Source organism: Haliotis asinina, chromosome 1, assembly GCF_037392515.1.
Source record: "Haliotis asinina isolate JCU_RB_2024 chromosome 1, JCU_Hal_asi_v2, whole genome shotgun sequence".
NCBI lineage: Eukaryota > Metazoa > Mollusca > Gastropoda > Lepetellida > Haliotidae > Haliotis > Haliotis asinina.
The window spans coordinates 96,740,232-96,759,154 of NC_090280.1; the positions used below are offsets into that span (position 1 = coordinate 96,740,232).

At 41.8% G+C, this 18,923-nt stretch overlaps 2 protein-coding genes across 2 annotated transcripts; one reads left to right on the top strand and one right to left on the bottom strand.

Moving 5' to 3' along the window:
* Positions 1 to 514: 514 nt before the first annotated feature.
* Positions 515 to 5,734, top strand: LOC137284752 (mammalian ependymin-related protein 1-like). The gene is made up of 6 exons (XM_067816705.1): positions 515 to 698; positions 1,712 to 1,816; positions 2,722 to 2,800; positions 3,219 to 3,383; positions 4,626 to 4,726; positions 5,623 to 5,734. Exons 1-6 carry the CDS (start codon positions 549 to 551, stop codon positions 5,659 to 5,661), a joined length of 639 nt encoding a protein of 212 aa, XP_067672806.1. The 5' UTR covers positions 515 to 548; the 3' UTR covers positions 5,662 to 5,734.
* A 5,090-nt stretch (positions 5,735 to 10,824) lies between these two features.
* LOC137284755 (mammalian ependymin-related protein 1-like) lies at positions 10,825 to 16,740 on the bottom strand. The gene is made up of 6 exons (XM_067816720.1): positions 16,537 to 16,740; positions 14,760 to 14,870; positions 14,482 to 14,560; positions 12,856 to 13,026; positions 11,901 to 12,001; positions 10,825 to 10,921 (listed from the first exon to the last, which is right to left on the bottom strand). Exons 1-6 carry the CDS (start codon positions 16,675 to 16,677, stop codon positions 10,874 to 10,876), a joined length of 651 nt encoding a protein of 216 aa, XP_067672821.1. The 5' UTR covers positions 16,678 to 16,740; the 3' UTR covers positions 10,825 to 10,873.
* Positions 16,741 to 18,923: the final 2,183 nt, after the last annotated feature.

Genomic DNA, 18,923 nt, shown 5'->3' on the forward strand with positions numbered 1-18,923 from the left:
TCCCTTCTTGTTTCTTGCCGTATCTTGGTTCAATTAGTTGGGACAGATGCACATAATTTGAACTCAGTCGCCATTTCCATCTGTAATTAATCTAGGCACATTGTAAAGTTAGTAAGTCAAGTGGTTTCCCATCCACGTAATACTCTGCAATGAGTGAGAATGGTTTTACGCCGCTTTTAGCAGCATTCCTGTAATATCACGGTGGGGGAGCAGAAAATGGGATTCATCCATTGAGCCAATGAGGGGAATCGAGCCCAGGCCTTCTGCATGACGAAGGAAAGCTTTAACCACTAGATTACCCCACCGCTCCCGTGAAACCCTGAAACTGACAAGATATAAGATAAGGCTTTTCAGAGAAGAATCTTGACGTTTTTAAGTTTTACACATACCAAATTCTCTTCATATAATTCGAAAATGTATATTTGTTATATTAACATTCAATATTGAAATATTCGTTACAAAACACAATTGCGTCCTGACAGACCTGATAAGATAAGGAACGCATATGTCCAATGTCACGTTCATAGACAGTGCTCAATCCATGAATCATGTCTTTCTTCAGGTCCCTGATCTTCACGTGTATGGTGACAGCGAGCACGTGCAGTTTACCGTTTGACTGGTGCACTCCACCTCAGTGGGAGGCGGTTCAGAGCACGCTGCATGGAGTCTTCAAAAATGGGGTTCCCAACATGGAAGCGGTAGGCACGTTTACTGCTATTTGGCCTCAGACCACAATTGTTTTCCTTCTTTGCTGTCTACAGTGGCATGCCAATCCGCCATAATTAATATCGTTTCTCCTGTTGCATGCTGACAAACCTGCCTCTTGTCACTTAACCATCAAAATATCACCCTGGATTGACCAGTGGGATTTTGTTGTGTCCAGTGTGAACAATGGCACCGGAAGTTTCGCGCCAAAACATGCTAAACAGCCTTGAACTTGGGGTCAAATCATGGAAGGCCGGTGTCCACACCATGTGCAGATTAGGAGCCAAAAAAGAATTGGCGATAAAGTGCAATGTCTGACCTTTCATTTAACCTATCACAAGTCACCCTGGAAACATTAGCACAAACAGAACAGCCCATTTAAACAAAGCACTATATTCTGCTATTCTCCTTCCGGGTCATGGTAAAACTAACTGCGGTCTGGGGCCATTTCGTCAAGACAGTTGTGATTATCCGAGGCATTCACGGAATTGCTTATACATACTTCTTCACACACACGCTCTCACGGGCGAATACAGTCGCCAAAATATACTTTACGCTATGACGTCATCAAAGACGTTGCGGATTTCACAGAATGTTGTGTTTCGGTTAACACTATCTTGAAAATACGCTGGAAAAAGCTTAAACAAACATAGGAGTGGTGTTCTTTTTAATAACGGTGTCTGTTAAAACACAAATCACAAATCGAATGAAAATATGTGATAAATGTTTTAATCACAAGTGGTATAACACATTTTACAAATAACTGTCCGCATGAAGCATGAAACTTGGTCCGTTACTCAAATCGATCTCACCAGAAATGGTTCTTACCTTTCTTGACACTAACCTATATCGGCACCTGTTTGTTAAACGTAGCGTTCAGCATTCATTAATCCAGCCATATGAGAGCGGATTAAGGAATCAAGCCTTGACCGATAGTAACTGATGTTTGAAGTCGCTTGTCACAGGGTGCCAAACGCATGCAGTATGTAGTATTTTCTAACTTCAGAGCAGCCTCAAAATATCTTACGACCAGAATCACTCGAGAATAGCGACCACACAAACGCAAGACGGACAGTCCCCCAAAGTCAAGAAAATCTACGATTACACACAGGTGAGCGACTAGTTTGCGGTTAACGCCGCTTTGAACACTATGCCACCTATCAGAAGTCTACCAGTCTCAGAAGCGTATTATTACAGAGAAAACCACAGTCTTTGTATGGACACTCACGTGAAGCACAACCACATTTTTTACTGTGGATGGCGTTGTTGTACCCAAAGAAGGATGCACGTGCCAACATCCTCCATATCCACACTGCCCTCAGTATTTTGAACAGTGCTTGCTGAAGGCAATGTGTATAGCCAGGGGTGAAACATCGTGACGTGATATCAGATACCAGTATATGCTGATGTCATGATGACGTCACACAGTTTGGCGATTAACGTTTCCTGTATATCAAAGAAACGCAGCTTCGAAATCTCATTAAAAAAACCGAAACAACCAAGTCTCATAAAAGTAATCGTTCATATTTATGTGTTCAATTTGAAAACCTGACACAAAAAAAGAAGTCCAGTTTTTTGCTGTTTAGTATATGTATTTCATACAAATAACGATAACGTAACATTCGTATTGGTTATGAGTAAGTAAGTGGGTTTAGTTTTACGCCGCTTTTGGCTGTATTCCCGCAATATCACGGCGCGACACCAGTTATGGTCTTCACATCTTGTACCCATGTGGGGAATCGATCCGGCTTTTCGGCCTGACGAGCAAACACTTCCTCCACAAGGCCACCACTTCGCCCCGTTGGCGGAAACCCGAAGAGATGCCAGCCTCTGACATTTACCTCTCAAGTACAACCCACGAGGACGGTCATGGTATAGGCAAACCTAGAACTATAACCAAGGAGAACTGGGTTCAAACCCAAAACCGACTTAAAGGTTGCAAGGTCACATGTGTCCTTCTTGAATGGACCGAAATAAGTTGATGCACTGTTTTTCAGAAATGTAATTTTGTTCCAGAAAACATTGTATGTTATCGAAAATGACACCTGCAGAAAAGCTTTGCTGAACGAAACTTTCAGAAAAGCATGCATTCCACGTAAGTATGTGTCCTATTTAGAATTGTTTTGCTCTTGCTTAACACCGGACTCAGCGGTAGTCAAGTAGTATGGTGGCCCGTAAATGACCGAGTTTGGACCAGAAACAAATGTTAAATAGCATGAGAATCGAATTAAGGGATAATGTGACGCGTGTCTACCACGTCAGCAAGCCTGACAACACGACCCGTTAGTCGCCTCTTGCGACAAGCACGGGTTACTGAAGATCAATTCTAACCCGGTTGTTCAAGGTTACGTATCTTAATTACAAAAGTGGTTCGACTTCCGTTCGCGTTATGCTAAAAGATGCTACTTGTTGCTTGACATAGAGGCACGGATATGTCCGTCGCTCATTGATTCCAATGGTCTTGAAGTCTGTGTTTAAACCCAGTTTACGTGACGGCATATCCTTGTCCACAGGGGACGCCAACTTCAGCTGGGATAAGACCAGATACGGCATGGACTACGAAAACTCAGTGTGGATTCAAGAATTCCGAGGCACTGAGGACGGCATCAGTTACATCCTGCAGACGACGTATGACCACATGCCGGTGTTTGAGACAATCTACGGAACTCTTAACGGAGGTGACTGCGTCTTTCCAGACTATATACTGTGTCAAAAGCCAGATGATGTATCATACAGATGAGGAATCTTCAGGGAAACCCATTTTGGGCCCCTCCGTTCTGAAAATCGAATTTATTACTTAAACGACATTTGCTTGGTCAATGTAGTGTGGAGTGGCTGGACGTGGTCAGAAACGTGTACAGTCGTTAATACGAGTAGATACCACACTGTCATAGTTGTTAAATGCTCCCCGCTTGAAAGACCTTGGTTACCCCTGACAGATGCAACATGGTGGACACATGATCGCGATCACGTGATCGCAAATGAGTAATAACGTCAAAGCAAGCTGTGCACGCACTTTTTTTGAAAGCATAATTTTTTGTATAATGTACACTTTTTTCTCATAAGACGTTATTTGGCTCACTGCTCATTTTCACTTTTCGCAAAAAGAACCATCCAATTTTATCAAAGTATCCGTCTGTTTCAATCACGAAGTGGCGTTAGTGCACAGTAAATATGACGAAACTGACACTAGTTTACCTGTGATTGACCTTTCAGTTTGCCTTAGGTACTTGGCACGGTGATTACAGGTAACATTCCCCCAAGAAAAAGCGAAAATACCTTCCATTTATCGCTTCTTTGAACTGCGAGCCGTCGCTCGGTGTTCGATTCCAAACTCGTATCTATTGCCCCAATTTGGCACACATTCGAGCAGCGAATGAGACACTTAGAGCCGCGCCATATGCATGTGTTTACATCTTAATGGGTTACCATGGTAATGACGCAAGAACACGAATCACAGGTATTAAAATGGTTTATATACAGATTTACCCACCTGTGCTAGAATTAACTGTGTTCAAATATAAATCTGTACATGAAGGTCACAGTGACATTATAATCTCCAAGGGTCAGTGTGACATGAGGGTTACTTCAACTTCTCCAAGAGTCAACTTTTCATTTATATAGCGCTATTCCAGGACGAGAAACCTTTTTGGTTCAAGTGAGAAGTGATACATTAGTGATGATAATAGTTCTTTCCCCAAACTGACTTGTACCACTGCTTTGGTGTTGATTAACAATTTACTTGCCTTACAGTCTCATGTGTTTGTGATGCTTGCCACCAGGGGGAAAGGATTTGATCTTATTTTCATGAATACCAGATATCATCATGTCTAATAGTGATTCATGAACACATGGTATTCGTTATTGCTCTGTAATGGATTTTTTCGCTTATATAATAAACCTTCTCATTATTCTGACAGCGTATATTCTCTCTAACTCTGCCTTCGTCAACACAACGATTGGAATCAAGAACCCGGATGTGTTCATTCCGCCACCTAGCTGCAAGGGGGCGAACGACGAGGTGGGTTGTAGTAAACTATAAGCTGAAAGTGTGAGGAAAAGTTACAACCGGTGTGTCGTGATATTCAGCTGTAGTAGTACATATATTCCAGCAATATTTCGTGAGGACTTTGCCTTCACACATTTTACGAACTTCACACATTTTACCAACTTAGGAATCGAATAAGGTAACGCATTAACCACCAGGCTTCCACGGTCGTAGGTATGTTTGACAGGCGAGGTCGTCCTATCCGAACCCTAAGACGGGGTAGGCTTGTGGTTCAAGTTTTCACCAGTCACAACTGACATGGGTTCGAATCCCCATAAGGGTCCAGTGTGTGACGCATTGGTGTTCTCCACCACGACCATCTAAGATGGCGTAAGCCATACTCAGTCATCGTGTATCCTTGATCACCTTGTAGGGGAATGTCTCGTGGTTATAGTGTTCGTTCGTCACGCACAAGACCCGGGATCGATTCCCCGCGTGAGTACAATTTATGAAGTCCATTTCTCGTGTCCCCCCACAGTGATATTGCTGCATTATTGCCAAAAGCGGCGTAAAACACTCTTCTGCTGTATAACCAGCACCAAGTGAAGTAAGGTGAAGATGTCGGACAGCCAGGCTAGAGACACAATACAAGGTGACATACTAACAGACGCTTATGATGGGTTCACTTGCAATGTTCGTTGGGCACATACATTTATACGGCAAAGCCCGTCCAAGCCACTAGTAAAGGTGTTTTCCGATTGACTGGAATCCTTGCTTTCGCATACGGAACTAAGCAACGTTAAAGTAAGCAAGCACTAGCTCGAAAGTTCGTACTCTTCCTCGAACAAATTCGTGCCCCAAATACTCGGTAACTTAAATTGAGTTTCTCCGCTATATATCTGCTCACGATTGGTTCATTTTGTGTTTAGCCTGCTGTTCCAAGGAGACCTGGGTTTATGACATTCTGAGACGAGGCAGTGAGCATAAAGACATCCAGAAATGACAATTTACAAGGTAAACTGAAATAAACAGATAATATTTGAACACAACCGCCATATGCTGATCAAGTCGAATGACTGCAAACGACTGACATATTCCGGTCATTTGGGAAAATGAAGGGAAGCGTTTCTTGTCTGCCCCCTCTTTGTCTGGTGTTTTTTGGTACTATCTGTCTGCCAATGGATGTGAAAACGACTTACACCTGACCGACAATTCCTTACGTGAGTCTTTGTGAGTCTGGTGTGCGTTTGAAGGTGCTATATGACACGAGATTCTTTAGACACAAAAAACATTATTATTTCTTTACGATATGCGCCGGTAATATGTTTTATGACTGGATTTCAGTGAACAAAATTTACAATATATGTCTTTTGCCATTTGTATTTCGTGTTAACTCATTCCCTCTCAGAATATTCAATCTGCGATTACTTGTGTCTAACCCCTGTGACACAGCAGCTTTTTCAGAATTTTGCATACTTAATTATCTTCCTCGTTTATGGCCAATAGGGTAGTGTAGAAGCTTTGTGGCTAGAGTGTTCACTTGTCACGCCTAAGACCCGGGTTCGATTCCCGACATGGGTACAAAGTGAGTGAATTCCATTTTATGAGTATCCGCAGTGATATTTGCTAGGGTATTGTTAAAAGCGGCGTAAAACCAAACTCACTTACTCATGACCAGTATGAATATTACGTTATCGGTATTGTATGAAAAATAAACGTTAAATGCCATATGACGTCAAACTGTAGCCTCTGACGTCATCATGACATCATAATAAACTATCATATATCACGTAACGGTTCACCCCTGGCTATACACACATCTGTAAGCACTGTTCAAACATCGAGGGCTGAGAACTCAGCCGTTCGGAACCTGTACCTAATTATGTGTGTTAAAGATGCACCTGCTGAATAGTACACGTGCCCGACACCAGAAGGTCACAGGGGTCAGTACTGAGCAGTGTTGTGTTGATGACCACGAGATGCGGGGCTCTTTAGAAACAGGCACACTTATGTTTGATGCTGGGTGTTGTTTGTTGATGTGTTTACACGTGGAATGGAGGAACAGCTTTATCTTCAGGACGTACAGCGAACATCTCTTCATCGTAGGGAGAGGGTGCAAAGTCTTAACCAGCTGCAGAATCGACAGCAAATGGTTCTCTACACCAGGAGTGACTTCATCCTTTCTAGATGTTCAGGATGTTTGAGGAAGTTGTGGGTTCAATAGTTGAATGTTACTCGGTAATAGAGAGATCACGAGAATCCTAGAGTTCCACAGTCGACAGATTCGAGTGATGTATCGGACAGAAACTATATGGGTGGGCTAACAATTACAGGTTTGTTCAATACCCCACATTTGTATTAGTTCAATTTGTTTAAGATGAGGGTTCAGTGACTTGCTTGAACAAAACTGTATACAAGAACAAACTGCAACGTCATCCTTATAGTTTATACTTCTTAGAGCTCAAGACGGACACGCTTTTTAGTCTCAGGCTATTCCCAAATACACATTCTTAAACTGAATTCTTTGAAAAATTACAATCATAGTATTTTTTTCAATAAGAGTGTTCCTTTGTCGCTTTTTTCCTTCACAAAACAAAACCAATAAGCCAATTTTACGCAAATGTTTTGCTCTGCTTATACAATCGGTGTCAACAGAGAGGGTGACAATTTAATTTATTGTTGAGAAGATCGTGAATTGTGTTTAACCTTAACGTAGGTGTAGACGACATATTGTGACGGACGTTTGGGAATCACTGACCATCTCAAACAGTCTTGACAGGGGCTGAACCAGTGGCAGACGACAACACAGATCCATCTGAATACCTTCAATCACATGAATTCAGTTAGGAACCCCTCCTACCATTAACTCCCATAGATCTGTATTATTTAAGTTTACGGCCGACGTTACCACTGATGACAAACCAAAACAAAGGACGCGACGAGATGTGGGTAAGTATAAAGTATTAAGAAGACTTACAGAATAACTGTGTATCCTACAATGTAGACAGACGACATCGTGTGACGAGAATGCGTTAATTCCTGTTAAATCTAACTTAAGACTCTGGCCTTTGGACGACCCACATTACATTCAGACGACAACACTCTTCCACCTCATTCCATTCCCATCAAGACAGAAACGTTAATCTTCAATGTCCAAGGCTTGTGATGAACTTGACCATGAGAAACAGACAAATCTCCATTACCGCAATATCCCCACCATCTCCTCTACGGCCAGTTCGTTAATTTCTGCATCTATCGACTGATTTAACACCGCGGTGTCTCCCTTCTCGTCTGTCAGATAACGCCAGTCGCCGTCACTGACCACATTGTCTGACCTAGAGTGACGTCTCCCAGGATGTCCCCAGGGCGGCAAAAGCGAGTTACCTCATTTAGTCATTCAATACATTTACAATATTCAACTGTCACTTGAATTAAATCTGACCTCAAGTGACGTCTTCAGGTTGATCCTAGAACTATTTACTTCATTTAATTCATGTGTGCATTCCCAACATTCAGAAGTATCTAATTTCCATCACTGCCCACATCAAGTCATCTGACCTGGAGTGACGTCGTCAGGAACGTCCTGGTGGGTAACTTTGTGAACCGTTGACCGCGGGGGTCATAATGAAACAGTTTCATACAATTAATACCATCAGCACTGAGGTGATTATACCTCTATTTTAGTGCTGAACTCGTGAAGCTCCGGACTGGAACTCGTCTTCAGTAACTTCTGCTTGAAAGAGAGCGCATGATGCTAACTGCTGTTGCCTTGCCCGGTGATCAGAATTAACGGTGTGTAACGACATACTGTGTCTGAGTGGGGTATCTATGTTGTACCCATCTTAAACTGCCGCATATGTCTGTATGCCAGCACATCGTCTATATGTTCGCGCTGACAGACGTATCCAAACTTACTCGTGCCTTCACGCTTCAATACGAATGAACGAGCGAGTAATGTTCCAGCAATATTAGACATGGGCATCACATATTTCACCCATGTGGGGAATCGCCCGGGTCTTCGTCGTGACGAGCTATCGCGTTAACCACGATGTATCCCCACGTCCCTCATTATGAAAGAAAACCCCATTACATATCATTTCACCCAATAATAAATGGTATTGCCTTGTCACGTTTACAACGTCGAAGATTCTCACAAACATTTACAGCAGACACTCTTCACTTCAAGGGTTCAGTCCATCGATACATCCACGTGAACCTAACGGCCACCACGTCAGTCCGACATTATGTTTGCTGCTGACAATTTCGCAATGTCAAGGTCACCGAGATCCTAAAACATTATATCACAAACATGTATCTGTGAGTGATATGTCCATGACGTCACGTCACCTGTTTTGACGTCATATATTAGCGTTATGGCAATATACATTGCCTATGAAATTAAGACTATGAGAGATGCCAGGTCGAGCCGTGCTCGTGGAAGTACCAGTCTAAATTGTTTCGGTGTTTACAGACTGTCAGTTTTTTTAACAAGCAAATATCACCGACGTGTTTACAAAGTAAAGGGCATATTTAGATCTGACATATTCTTTATTTTCGGCAAGTAATGGATCGTACAAGGGGCTGTTGTTAATGAATACACATCTGTTTATATTATGAGTTCACCAAGTCTTTAATGGCCAAACCTGTGTCTGGGCAGAATGGTGATTCGCGACGCAAATATGAAATTTAAGAAGTTATTGTTACAACGAATGTCACTGTTTGTATGTTTGCCATTGTATGAATCGTGACGTCATCAGCACTGGAGTGCATGTCATTTCCTCAATTTATTATACCTTATAGAATGATTAACGGTTGACGCTCAGTCACAAATGGCGAAAGGAGTTCCTGCTGCAAAGTTTGTTTGTTCGTAGTTTTTCCCTGCTCTCAGCAACATTCCTGTATATGGCGGCGATGGTCCTTAAGTAAACAAGTCTGATCCAGACAATCACGGATAGATATTGCTGTAAGAACCGTAGTGTAGTTTTGTACCTTAGTCGGGCCACAAACGGGTTCGAACCCCAGATTGGCACTCATTATGGTTCTTGGTTTGTTTGCACCATACTGTGATAATCGTAGGTTTCATCAAAGAAAATCTCATACGGCTTTTGGCATACACCGATATATCTGAAATACTGTGTATATGGCGTTATAAAGCAATCTGATACACAAAAAATGAATTTGTTGCAGTTTCCTTAGTTTAAGGTATTGTTAGGTATTTGTTGCCTTCCCAATGCTAGAACAAACCCGTGAAGATTCGACTAAAAACACCAGTCCGCGAGACACGAGTTAGAGGGTGGGTTATCAACTGTCATCCTATCCTAGCTGCGTTGGTTGATGCTCATAATGCCAACCACTGGATTCGAAAACTCTTGTTTTCATTTCATCTTTAAACATCACATCGATGCTGTTCGAGCCGAACGAGTCCCAAAACATGACAACTATCTGACATTTCAACTTAAATATGCCTGTAACCTGCACTATTTGTAAGTAACGTACCAGTACCCAGCATGCCCCGGGACACTAGCGATACAATGACGTATCAACATTACAGATCACCAACCAGTGAGATTGTCTGTTGCCTGTACAAACACCCACTACCACAGGGTTTGATTGGAGTACGTGTAGTGGTAAACAGAATAATGAAAACGATAGTAGGGGTGTTTCATAGGTCATCTATGCGTTGTGTTATACAATCTGACAAGATATTTGTACGGAAATGCAAGGGGTTGTTCTCTTATTTTGTTTCACGAACACCTGCCAACAAAAATGAACTGTACTCTTGGTCTCTACATTCTGTATACAAAAGCGGTATAACTGGAAACATGGATCTTTATTTATAAATCATATACTGAACAGCAAAAGAAACGCAACACTGTTTTTAAATGAAGCCATAAAGATGAACTTTTACTTTTATAAGATTTCATTCTTTTCGAAATTTTTCTGTTTCTGTTCAGTATAGTAATTCTCGATAATTTGTTTCTTTTGTTTTGAAATATTTATTTTTTATTTATTTTCCGCCACATGCTAGATGTATACACTCACTCGCTCACTCACGTACGCATATCGTAACAGTATCGGCATCGGGTGGTCAGTCTCACCGGCTGAAACATGGAATGATGGCATGACAAAAGTTAATACCAATATTCTTTATTTCTGAATGGTTAAGGCCAAAGGCGAGTTCTAGATTTTCAGGATACCATGACAACGTCGGGTGGATCTGTCTGCTGGCTGAAACAAAGGTAACCTCAATCAGACCACCTCATCTATCCGGATACCCGAATATCCGAGAAAACCGGAACCTATTGGCCACATAATGCTGTTGTTTGGGGGATTTTTTTAGGAAAACTTTTTAGTCAACATATAGTCAACATATATGCGTGTAGGTGTGTAATAAAACATTGAACAGTAGTATATATCCACATATTCGTTATGCGCGATTCAGATATACTGGTGTCTCATGACTGCTTCCGTATGTACAAATTCTTTACCAGCCTTCTTATGATAACACGATCTTAATAACTGTTGACTACAAGATGTGGGTAAATACTGAAGCTGCTGCATTATTAATGCATTGTAGTGACCTGATTACCGATTGTTACAGGATCCTCCTAAAAAATTCCCCATGAGTGTTAGTGCAGATTTACAGCACGTTGTAATAACGTTAAAATACCCACTGCATATTAACACACCAGTCAAATATTTACCAAATGATAAAACCTGCTTTAAATAGTTTACCACACCCTATACCATAATTCGAATAGTTTACCACACCCTATACCATCAGTCGAAAAGTTTACCTCATGATACACCATTTTAGAATAGTTTAACGCATGCTATATATCCTTCAAATAGTTTACCGCACGATATACCATATTTCAAATAGTTTCTGCATGATATAATATGGTGTAAATAATTACAGCAAGATATAGCAAAGAACTAATTGTTCCATGATATAGCATCCTTAAAATAGTCATCGCGTGACAAACAAGGTCTAATGATTACAGTGACCTATAATAACCAATACACATATAACGTATGCTGTACTATCCCGCAAATACAGACCACCAGTTTTGACGTAGCATTAAATAATCTTGCAAGCAGCCAGAGTGAGAGCAGAAGCTAGAAGAGCCCAGAACCTCCTCCAGTGTTATACAGGCCAAGAGCATGGGAGTCATGTCATGGCGTCAACAGCTGCGTCTGTCACTACCTGGACTTCTACTGCCCTGCACGACGGCGGCGGGGTGAACACTGCCGGGTCCTGGATGCCCACGGTGACGTTCATGAAGTTGGAGTTCTGATACATGGGGTCTGTAAGTATCAGTTTAGTCACGCCATGCGTAGTGAGTGTACATTTCATTGCACCTACAATACAACTTGAGTCTACCAACTGCGTTGATCGTTGCTCATGCTGTAGATCACTGGATTTATCTGATCCAGACTCGATTATTTACAGACCGCGCCATACAGCTGGAAATTGCTGAGTGTGGCGTTAAACAAACAAACATAGGCCATAGAGCATAGGCCTTGATCTAACCAATTAATGCTGTACAAGTATTAGATGAGCCACGACCTGACAAATGGTCCCTGTTTGTATATATGGGAACGCCCTCCAGAACATTCCTTTTGAAACAAGAGGGAAACATGTTGCGAATCGTGTGGTGATGGTGTTTAGCTGAACTAAATCGCTCTACGAGACACGTGTTAAACAATAGCTTTATTGATTTCTCGCCACGGTCAGCATGTATTGCACGTGCTTAATCGCCAATCTACATGTAGCAACCAGGTGTATTTGTCCAGATTACTTGCTCCGCCTGCTTGTCACAAACGCGTTCACAGCGCTGGCTCATCTAATACTTGTCACGCAGTAATGCCCAGCGCCAGACAGGGTAACAATAATTACCATGTTGTGACGGATTTTGTACGACTCGACCCAGGAACCACCGGCCTCCCTCTCTCCGATTATTAAACGCAAGTGAGTTCAGTTTTACGCCTCTTTTAGTAATATGCCAGTAATATCACGGCCCGGAGACCAGAAATCGGCTTCACTCATTAATTTGTACTCATGTGGGGAAGCGAACCTAGACAGTCGGCGTGGCGAGCGACCTCTTTTACCATCCAATTTAGTCTGAAATACTTTGACTCATGATTGAAAGAGGGATTACCTCCATTGATGTCCCCAGTGAGCGTCTCAAACACCGGCACGATGGGGAACTGGTTGAAGGACATGTGGTAGCTTATGTTGTTTAGCTTTCCAGTGAAGCCAAGGATCCACAGCTCGTCGTTAGGCCCCGCCCCTCCTAGCCACGTCTTGCCCCACGTCATCACGGCGTCCTCTGTGGGAAGAACGTAGTTGTGTACGTTGCATTATGACTGAATGGGTGAGTGAGTTAATATGTGGAGAGGTTGATGAGTGAGTGCCTGGAGTGTGTGAGTGAGTGAGTGAGTGAGTGAGTGTGTAAGTTGAGGGGTGGGTGAGTTAGTGAGGGAATGTATGGGCGAATGAGTGAGTGGATGGGTATAGACCTGCATAGAGAGCGGAAAAGAAATCTGGTCCGTGATGACCGAACCCACAGACTACTGTGCCGCTCCCGTACTTACAACCTACGGACAAATTAATGTGAATGGAACAGGGAAGAAATACCCTTCGCATGCAACTATGGCTCGCTTCAGATTTAGAGGATATCCAGGAACACAAGGAACCAGTCGGCACTACGTTCTATTATTCCAAATACTATCTGTTCTATAATACCACGAACGCAACTGCAATGGTCGTTAGCATATTTGGCGCGCCATTATAGAAACTGTTAAAAGCTTCTTACCAATGGATGAAGTTCCATTCTTTTCAAATAGTCGCGGTGGATTAGACTAGTGACTGAAAGGAAGTTTTACTTGTGTTTAAGGTGCGACAAGGGAAGCCTACGTCTTACGTACGTAGTGTCACTCGTTGCTCGCGAACCAGTGCCCCGATCCACAGAGCGTTCGTAACGTTACGACCCGTCGTAAGTCTAAACTTTATCATGGCTTACGAATGGCACAGTGCTACGAACGTGTTGCAGATCGGGTCCCTGGAAGTTGTTTCAAAGGCATTTAGAAGTTGGAGGAATCAAACTAAAAGTGCTTTATGGTTCAACTTCTTTATTGTACAAGGTCACAACGTTTCGAGACAGATTCTAGTCTCTTCTTCAGGTGAAGTGATGGTAAAACTAAAGGGTTGTAGTATATATACACATAAAAGTAGACTGATAACAATGGGTAACAAGATATACAGGTTTCTATAAATTGATGTACAGGCTTCGATTGATTGATGTACAGGCTTCAACTTATGTACAGACTTAAACTGATTGGTGTGTAGGCTTGTGTTGATTAGGTTAACGAGTTACAGGTAAAGATGTTTGGATAAAGATTAGTCACTGAGGATAAGGTGGTTCCATGCATTGGGTAAGTAAACACCTCCGTCTCTGTTGATCGAGGGATTGTTCCGCTTGATTGCAATGGCTTCTAGGAGCTTCCGTTTTTTTAAGTCATTAGCGTTCCTAACTAATGTCCTGGTGTTGTCCCAAACAATCTTATGATTGGGGTTGTGCACTTTTAGTTTGGGTCCCTGGAATCTTATACTTCAGCTCACACTTATAAAGATCCTTGCATCTTCATCATGTCGGCTTCGTTACCAACATGGCGAAAGTCTGCATCCCTATAGGATTTCCACACAAGCCAACATGGTTTAACCTGATCTCCGACTCATTAACTCACAATCCCTGGAGAGAAGTCAAATGACCTGCAATACCTACTTGGAGTGCACAGTCTCTCGAACGGCTGTGTCAATGGCGTCTTTATACAGTTACCTCCCTCTATAGTGTACAGGATCCCCTGCGACAAAGATGAAATCGGAAAGATGGAGGATGGTAAATGAACCAGATACAATAAACCTACAGGCATGTTTCGAGTCACTCTGACCATTCACGTTGTGTAATTTACCACCTGAAGTTTCACAAAGAGCAAGGCGTATATTATATGATACGTTTCAACACGGGCCAAGGCTATGGAGAACATGGCCACCCAACGTTACCTCGGTGTAGTTGTAGATGAAGTCCACCTTGTGGTAGACGCCGCCAGTCGTGCCGCTGGTGGAGAGAGCCAGTCTGGTGTTGTTCTGGTCGTAGGCAATCCTTGTCAACAACTGTGAGTGAGTAATTAGTGTATGAGTGAGTGTGAACAGCTGTGAGTAATTAGTGCATGAGTGAGTGAATAACAGTGAATGACTGGAAATGACTGGATGTCTCGAATGAATGAGTGATTGTATGTGTACATAGGGGAAGCGTATGGGTGAGTAAGTGGGTTTCGAATGAGTGAGGAAGTCAGTGAGGAAGTGAGTGAGTGGGTATATGGGGAATCGAATGGGTGAACGAGTTCGTTGGTGGGAGATCGAATGAATGAGGGGGTGTATGAGTGCTCGGGTGGGTATGATGTGTTGATGAGTGGGGAACGGATGAGCAGGTTTGTTGGTGAGTCAGTTAGAAAGTGAGAGGTGTCATATTGTTATGGCGTTCACAAGTGAATAAATTGGGGACTGTATGGTTGATTGTGTAATTGTTGAATTCGGCAAGCAAGGCAGTATCCATCTTATCACCTGCTTTCAGACTTGTCTTTGACAGTAAACGCAAATCTGGAACTATCGCTTTTTACGAGGTGATATAAATAAGTAGTGAGCCTAACTATATTCTCGATGTACAAAGTTTGTAAAGTTTCCATTTTATTGTGAAGGGATCATTAGCAAAACCATATCTTCAGTTTCACATATGTGATTAATGTGGGTCACGGGATATGAGTCATCACAACACATTGGGGTATATTATTTGTAAAACAATTGCAGAAAATGAAAACGGAAACGTTTTTGAAGGACATCCAACTTTGACCTTTCACAGACATTGTGTTCAGATGTTCATGTTGGTACTGTTTATAATATATTGGGAGCGGACACTTGTGTGGCCATTCAGTCTTTTGGCTAAACCATTGGCATCATGTATGAATAGTGAAAATCAGATATGTCCTTATGATGAAGTCATCTGGAAGGGAGTGAGTAGTGTCTCCAACGACTTACAGCAAACAGGAAGGGGACAGTCACTTTAACAAGCGATTGTAGCTTCAAATTGCCTTTATATGTACTTTAATATATAGGTTTGATCCTAGCGGACTTACCTACCTCAAACACAATGTTTCTTGCATATTTTGTTTCGCGCAGTTTGTGATACATTTTTTGCACGTTTTGAGGGGGTTATTTTATTTTTCATGTTATTTTTTTACTCATTCATTCATTCATTCGTTTGTTTGTTTGTGGGTTGTGGTGTGGTTACTAAATGAGTGGGATCGTGAGGCAAGTACATAGCAAACCAATTTGCTTGAGGTTGACATATATTATGTAGAAATGTCAAACATAAAGACAGTTGCATTTATATCATTGTCGTGGTGAGGCTCACTGCTTTTTGATATCCCCTCCTATAGAGGGTGACCATTGTATTAAGTCGTCAGCTGCGCCAGTGTGATCAATCTCATAAACTATATATCTTTCTTGTTTAGTGTTTAGTACCGCATTCTACTCGAGCTGTTTACCACAACACAATCCATAATTGACGAGACTATCAACTGACTGACATCACGAGTATAGATACAAAAATGGTATACAATGGTATGCGTCAACGTCAACGAACCTGACCACCCGATCCCGTTAGTCGATTCTTGCGATAATCATGGGTTTCTGAAGACACGTTGGTCCAAATAATGATATGTTATCTTGTTATTCCGTTGTTATAAAGAGACATTTCCAGTCCACAGAACAGGTCACTTACTTCATCTATAGCAAGCTGCCCCTCCTTGAAGATCCCTCCATATGTGCTCTGGTAGCCCTCCCATTGCGGGATAGTGCAGAACTGATACTCTTGGGACAAACCCACTCCCCACACCGTCACCAGGAACAGTAACACCCTCATAGCGAGTATAAAATGTGGAGCAATGCCCTGACCTGTAGTGCTTATCTTTCGCACAGGAATCTCAAACCTGAAACACCTCTATCTGAGACAATCAGTTTTCCTTATCTGGGAATTGCCGACCTTCACATGTTCATCGTGGTCAACCTTAAGGACTAAAAGACTTAAGCACTTCAGTACCAACCTTGAGGACTAAAAGACTTAAGCACTTCAGGACCAACCTTAAAGGATTATAATACCTTTAGGATTTTCAAATACATTTAGGAAATCTTCAAATGGAAATGTCAGATTGTAGAGTTGCATAACACTTTGAATATCGACCAGACAATTATCATTCATTTTGAAATTGTGACTGGTGACTTCCAAGTTTTGGATTTCTGAAATGACCTAAATACATAATTATGGCCGAAATGAATAAAAGGGTGTTATCAGTAATCAGATAAGAGGTTTGTATTATACTATTTTTATCTTCATAAATTTGGAGGAAACGCTTTCTGAACCTAACATACATGGTAGTAGTGTAGAGTTCTGTCATAAACATGCAATATTGTCTTTTTCTAGTACATGAGATAATATCTAAAATCTTTCACAGTGATTTGTCAAGGTTTTCATTGATTGAATGAGGTCTGTCTAAAGGAGCAAACGGCTCCAGCTTGTCGTTTATCAGATTATGACTTACGAGTACATCTGTCGGTGACTTGTTCACCCAGGTGCGACGTAAAACCATACATTTCATACCCATGGAGTCTCCAGCACCTCATGAGGCGACTCCCGGGATCGTGTGGGCAGGCTCGATAACCTGGTTGACACGTTCCATCGTATCCCATTTGAGTATGGGATACACAAACGCTCATGCTGTTGATCACTGGATTGTCTAGTCCAGGCTCGATTATTGACAGACCACTAGCTCATAGCTGGAATATTGCGTCGTTAAGCAACAAATCAACCAACTTCAAACAAAATACACCTTACACTACGACCGCTTTTGCTCCCTATCTTTTTCTTCACGTTCTGCAGAATAGGAACATAAGGGGGTTCCATTCGTCGTTCTCCAGGGTCGGGTTTCCGTGGATACGCTTTGAACTCCCATTTCTGTCTTATTTTGCTCAGGTCGTGGCCCAACACATAATATAGTTCAGTTTGTTGAAATACTAAACAGTCTCAAGTAAACGCAACATATCCCTCTTTACAAAATATCCATAAATATTAGCACTATAGACACCGTTGTGTCAGTTATTGTGAGACAACGTTCAGCATCAATATATATCATTACAGGTGATGTCTGTAAACTAACTTTTGTGTACGATATAGGTATATGTCTATTGCGGTTTCCCAGTTTATCTGAGTAAATATTATGAAAGCTGTGATATGTATCTGTATCCGGAGCCTTGGGGGCTCCAGACAGCTAGATAGCATGACCTTTTAAGTAAAATCGGCGTTTCGTTTCAAACCGTGAGCTAAAGAGGTCCGTAAAAAAACAGTACTTTGGGGATTTGCTGTGTTGAACATGAGTAGTTGTATCTTTTTGTAACAACCAGTTGTAACAACAGGAGTTGGAATAAAATTTGGTCTAAACAATTATGTTATCTTACTTGAACAGGTACAAAATACATTACTATACCTCAATCCAAAATTGATAATATTCCTTATTATTTCTTCAACGCAGGTGGTCATTTAGAAAACAGCATTAGCAAAAAATGTACCATTTCTATTGCTGTAGCGCTTGGTCTTAGGCGATATGTCAGACTTTCGTCACATATCACGTCACAAGCGAAAGGGCCACGTTAGTCCCATAATGGTCGAAATCGAGATAACAGAAACTGTTTTCACGATTAAAAAACAAGTACATAAGTGCTTTTACATTAAAATTTAGGGTCCAGGTGTCTGATAACTTCATCTTTCACCCAGTCAGTTATTGAACATTTCTAGTGTCCTTCAAGTGTTTGTCTCGCCGAAGGCTCAGTTTGGATTCCCTATATAGGTAAGGATACGTGAAGGATTCTGGAACCCACGTTAGTGGGCCTTTTGCAGGAACTACTGGGGTCACTTTATTCTGACTTGATGTGCAACATCTTGAGCAACTGACAAACTCTCCCATTAACACCTTTGTTGAACAATATCATCCACGGCAACCATTACAAAGGTGTGTTGACTGGATTCGAACTCAAAACTTCAGCTGGGGAAAACGATTACGAATGCGAATGTCAGATAAACAGAACTGAATGAATGATGAGTTTAGTTTTACGCCC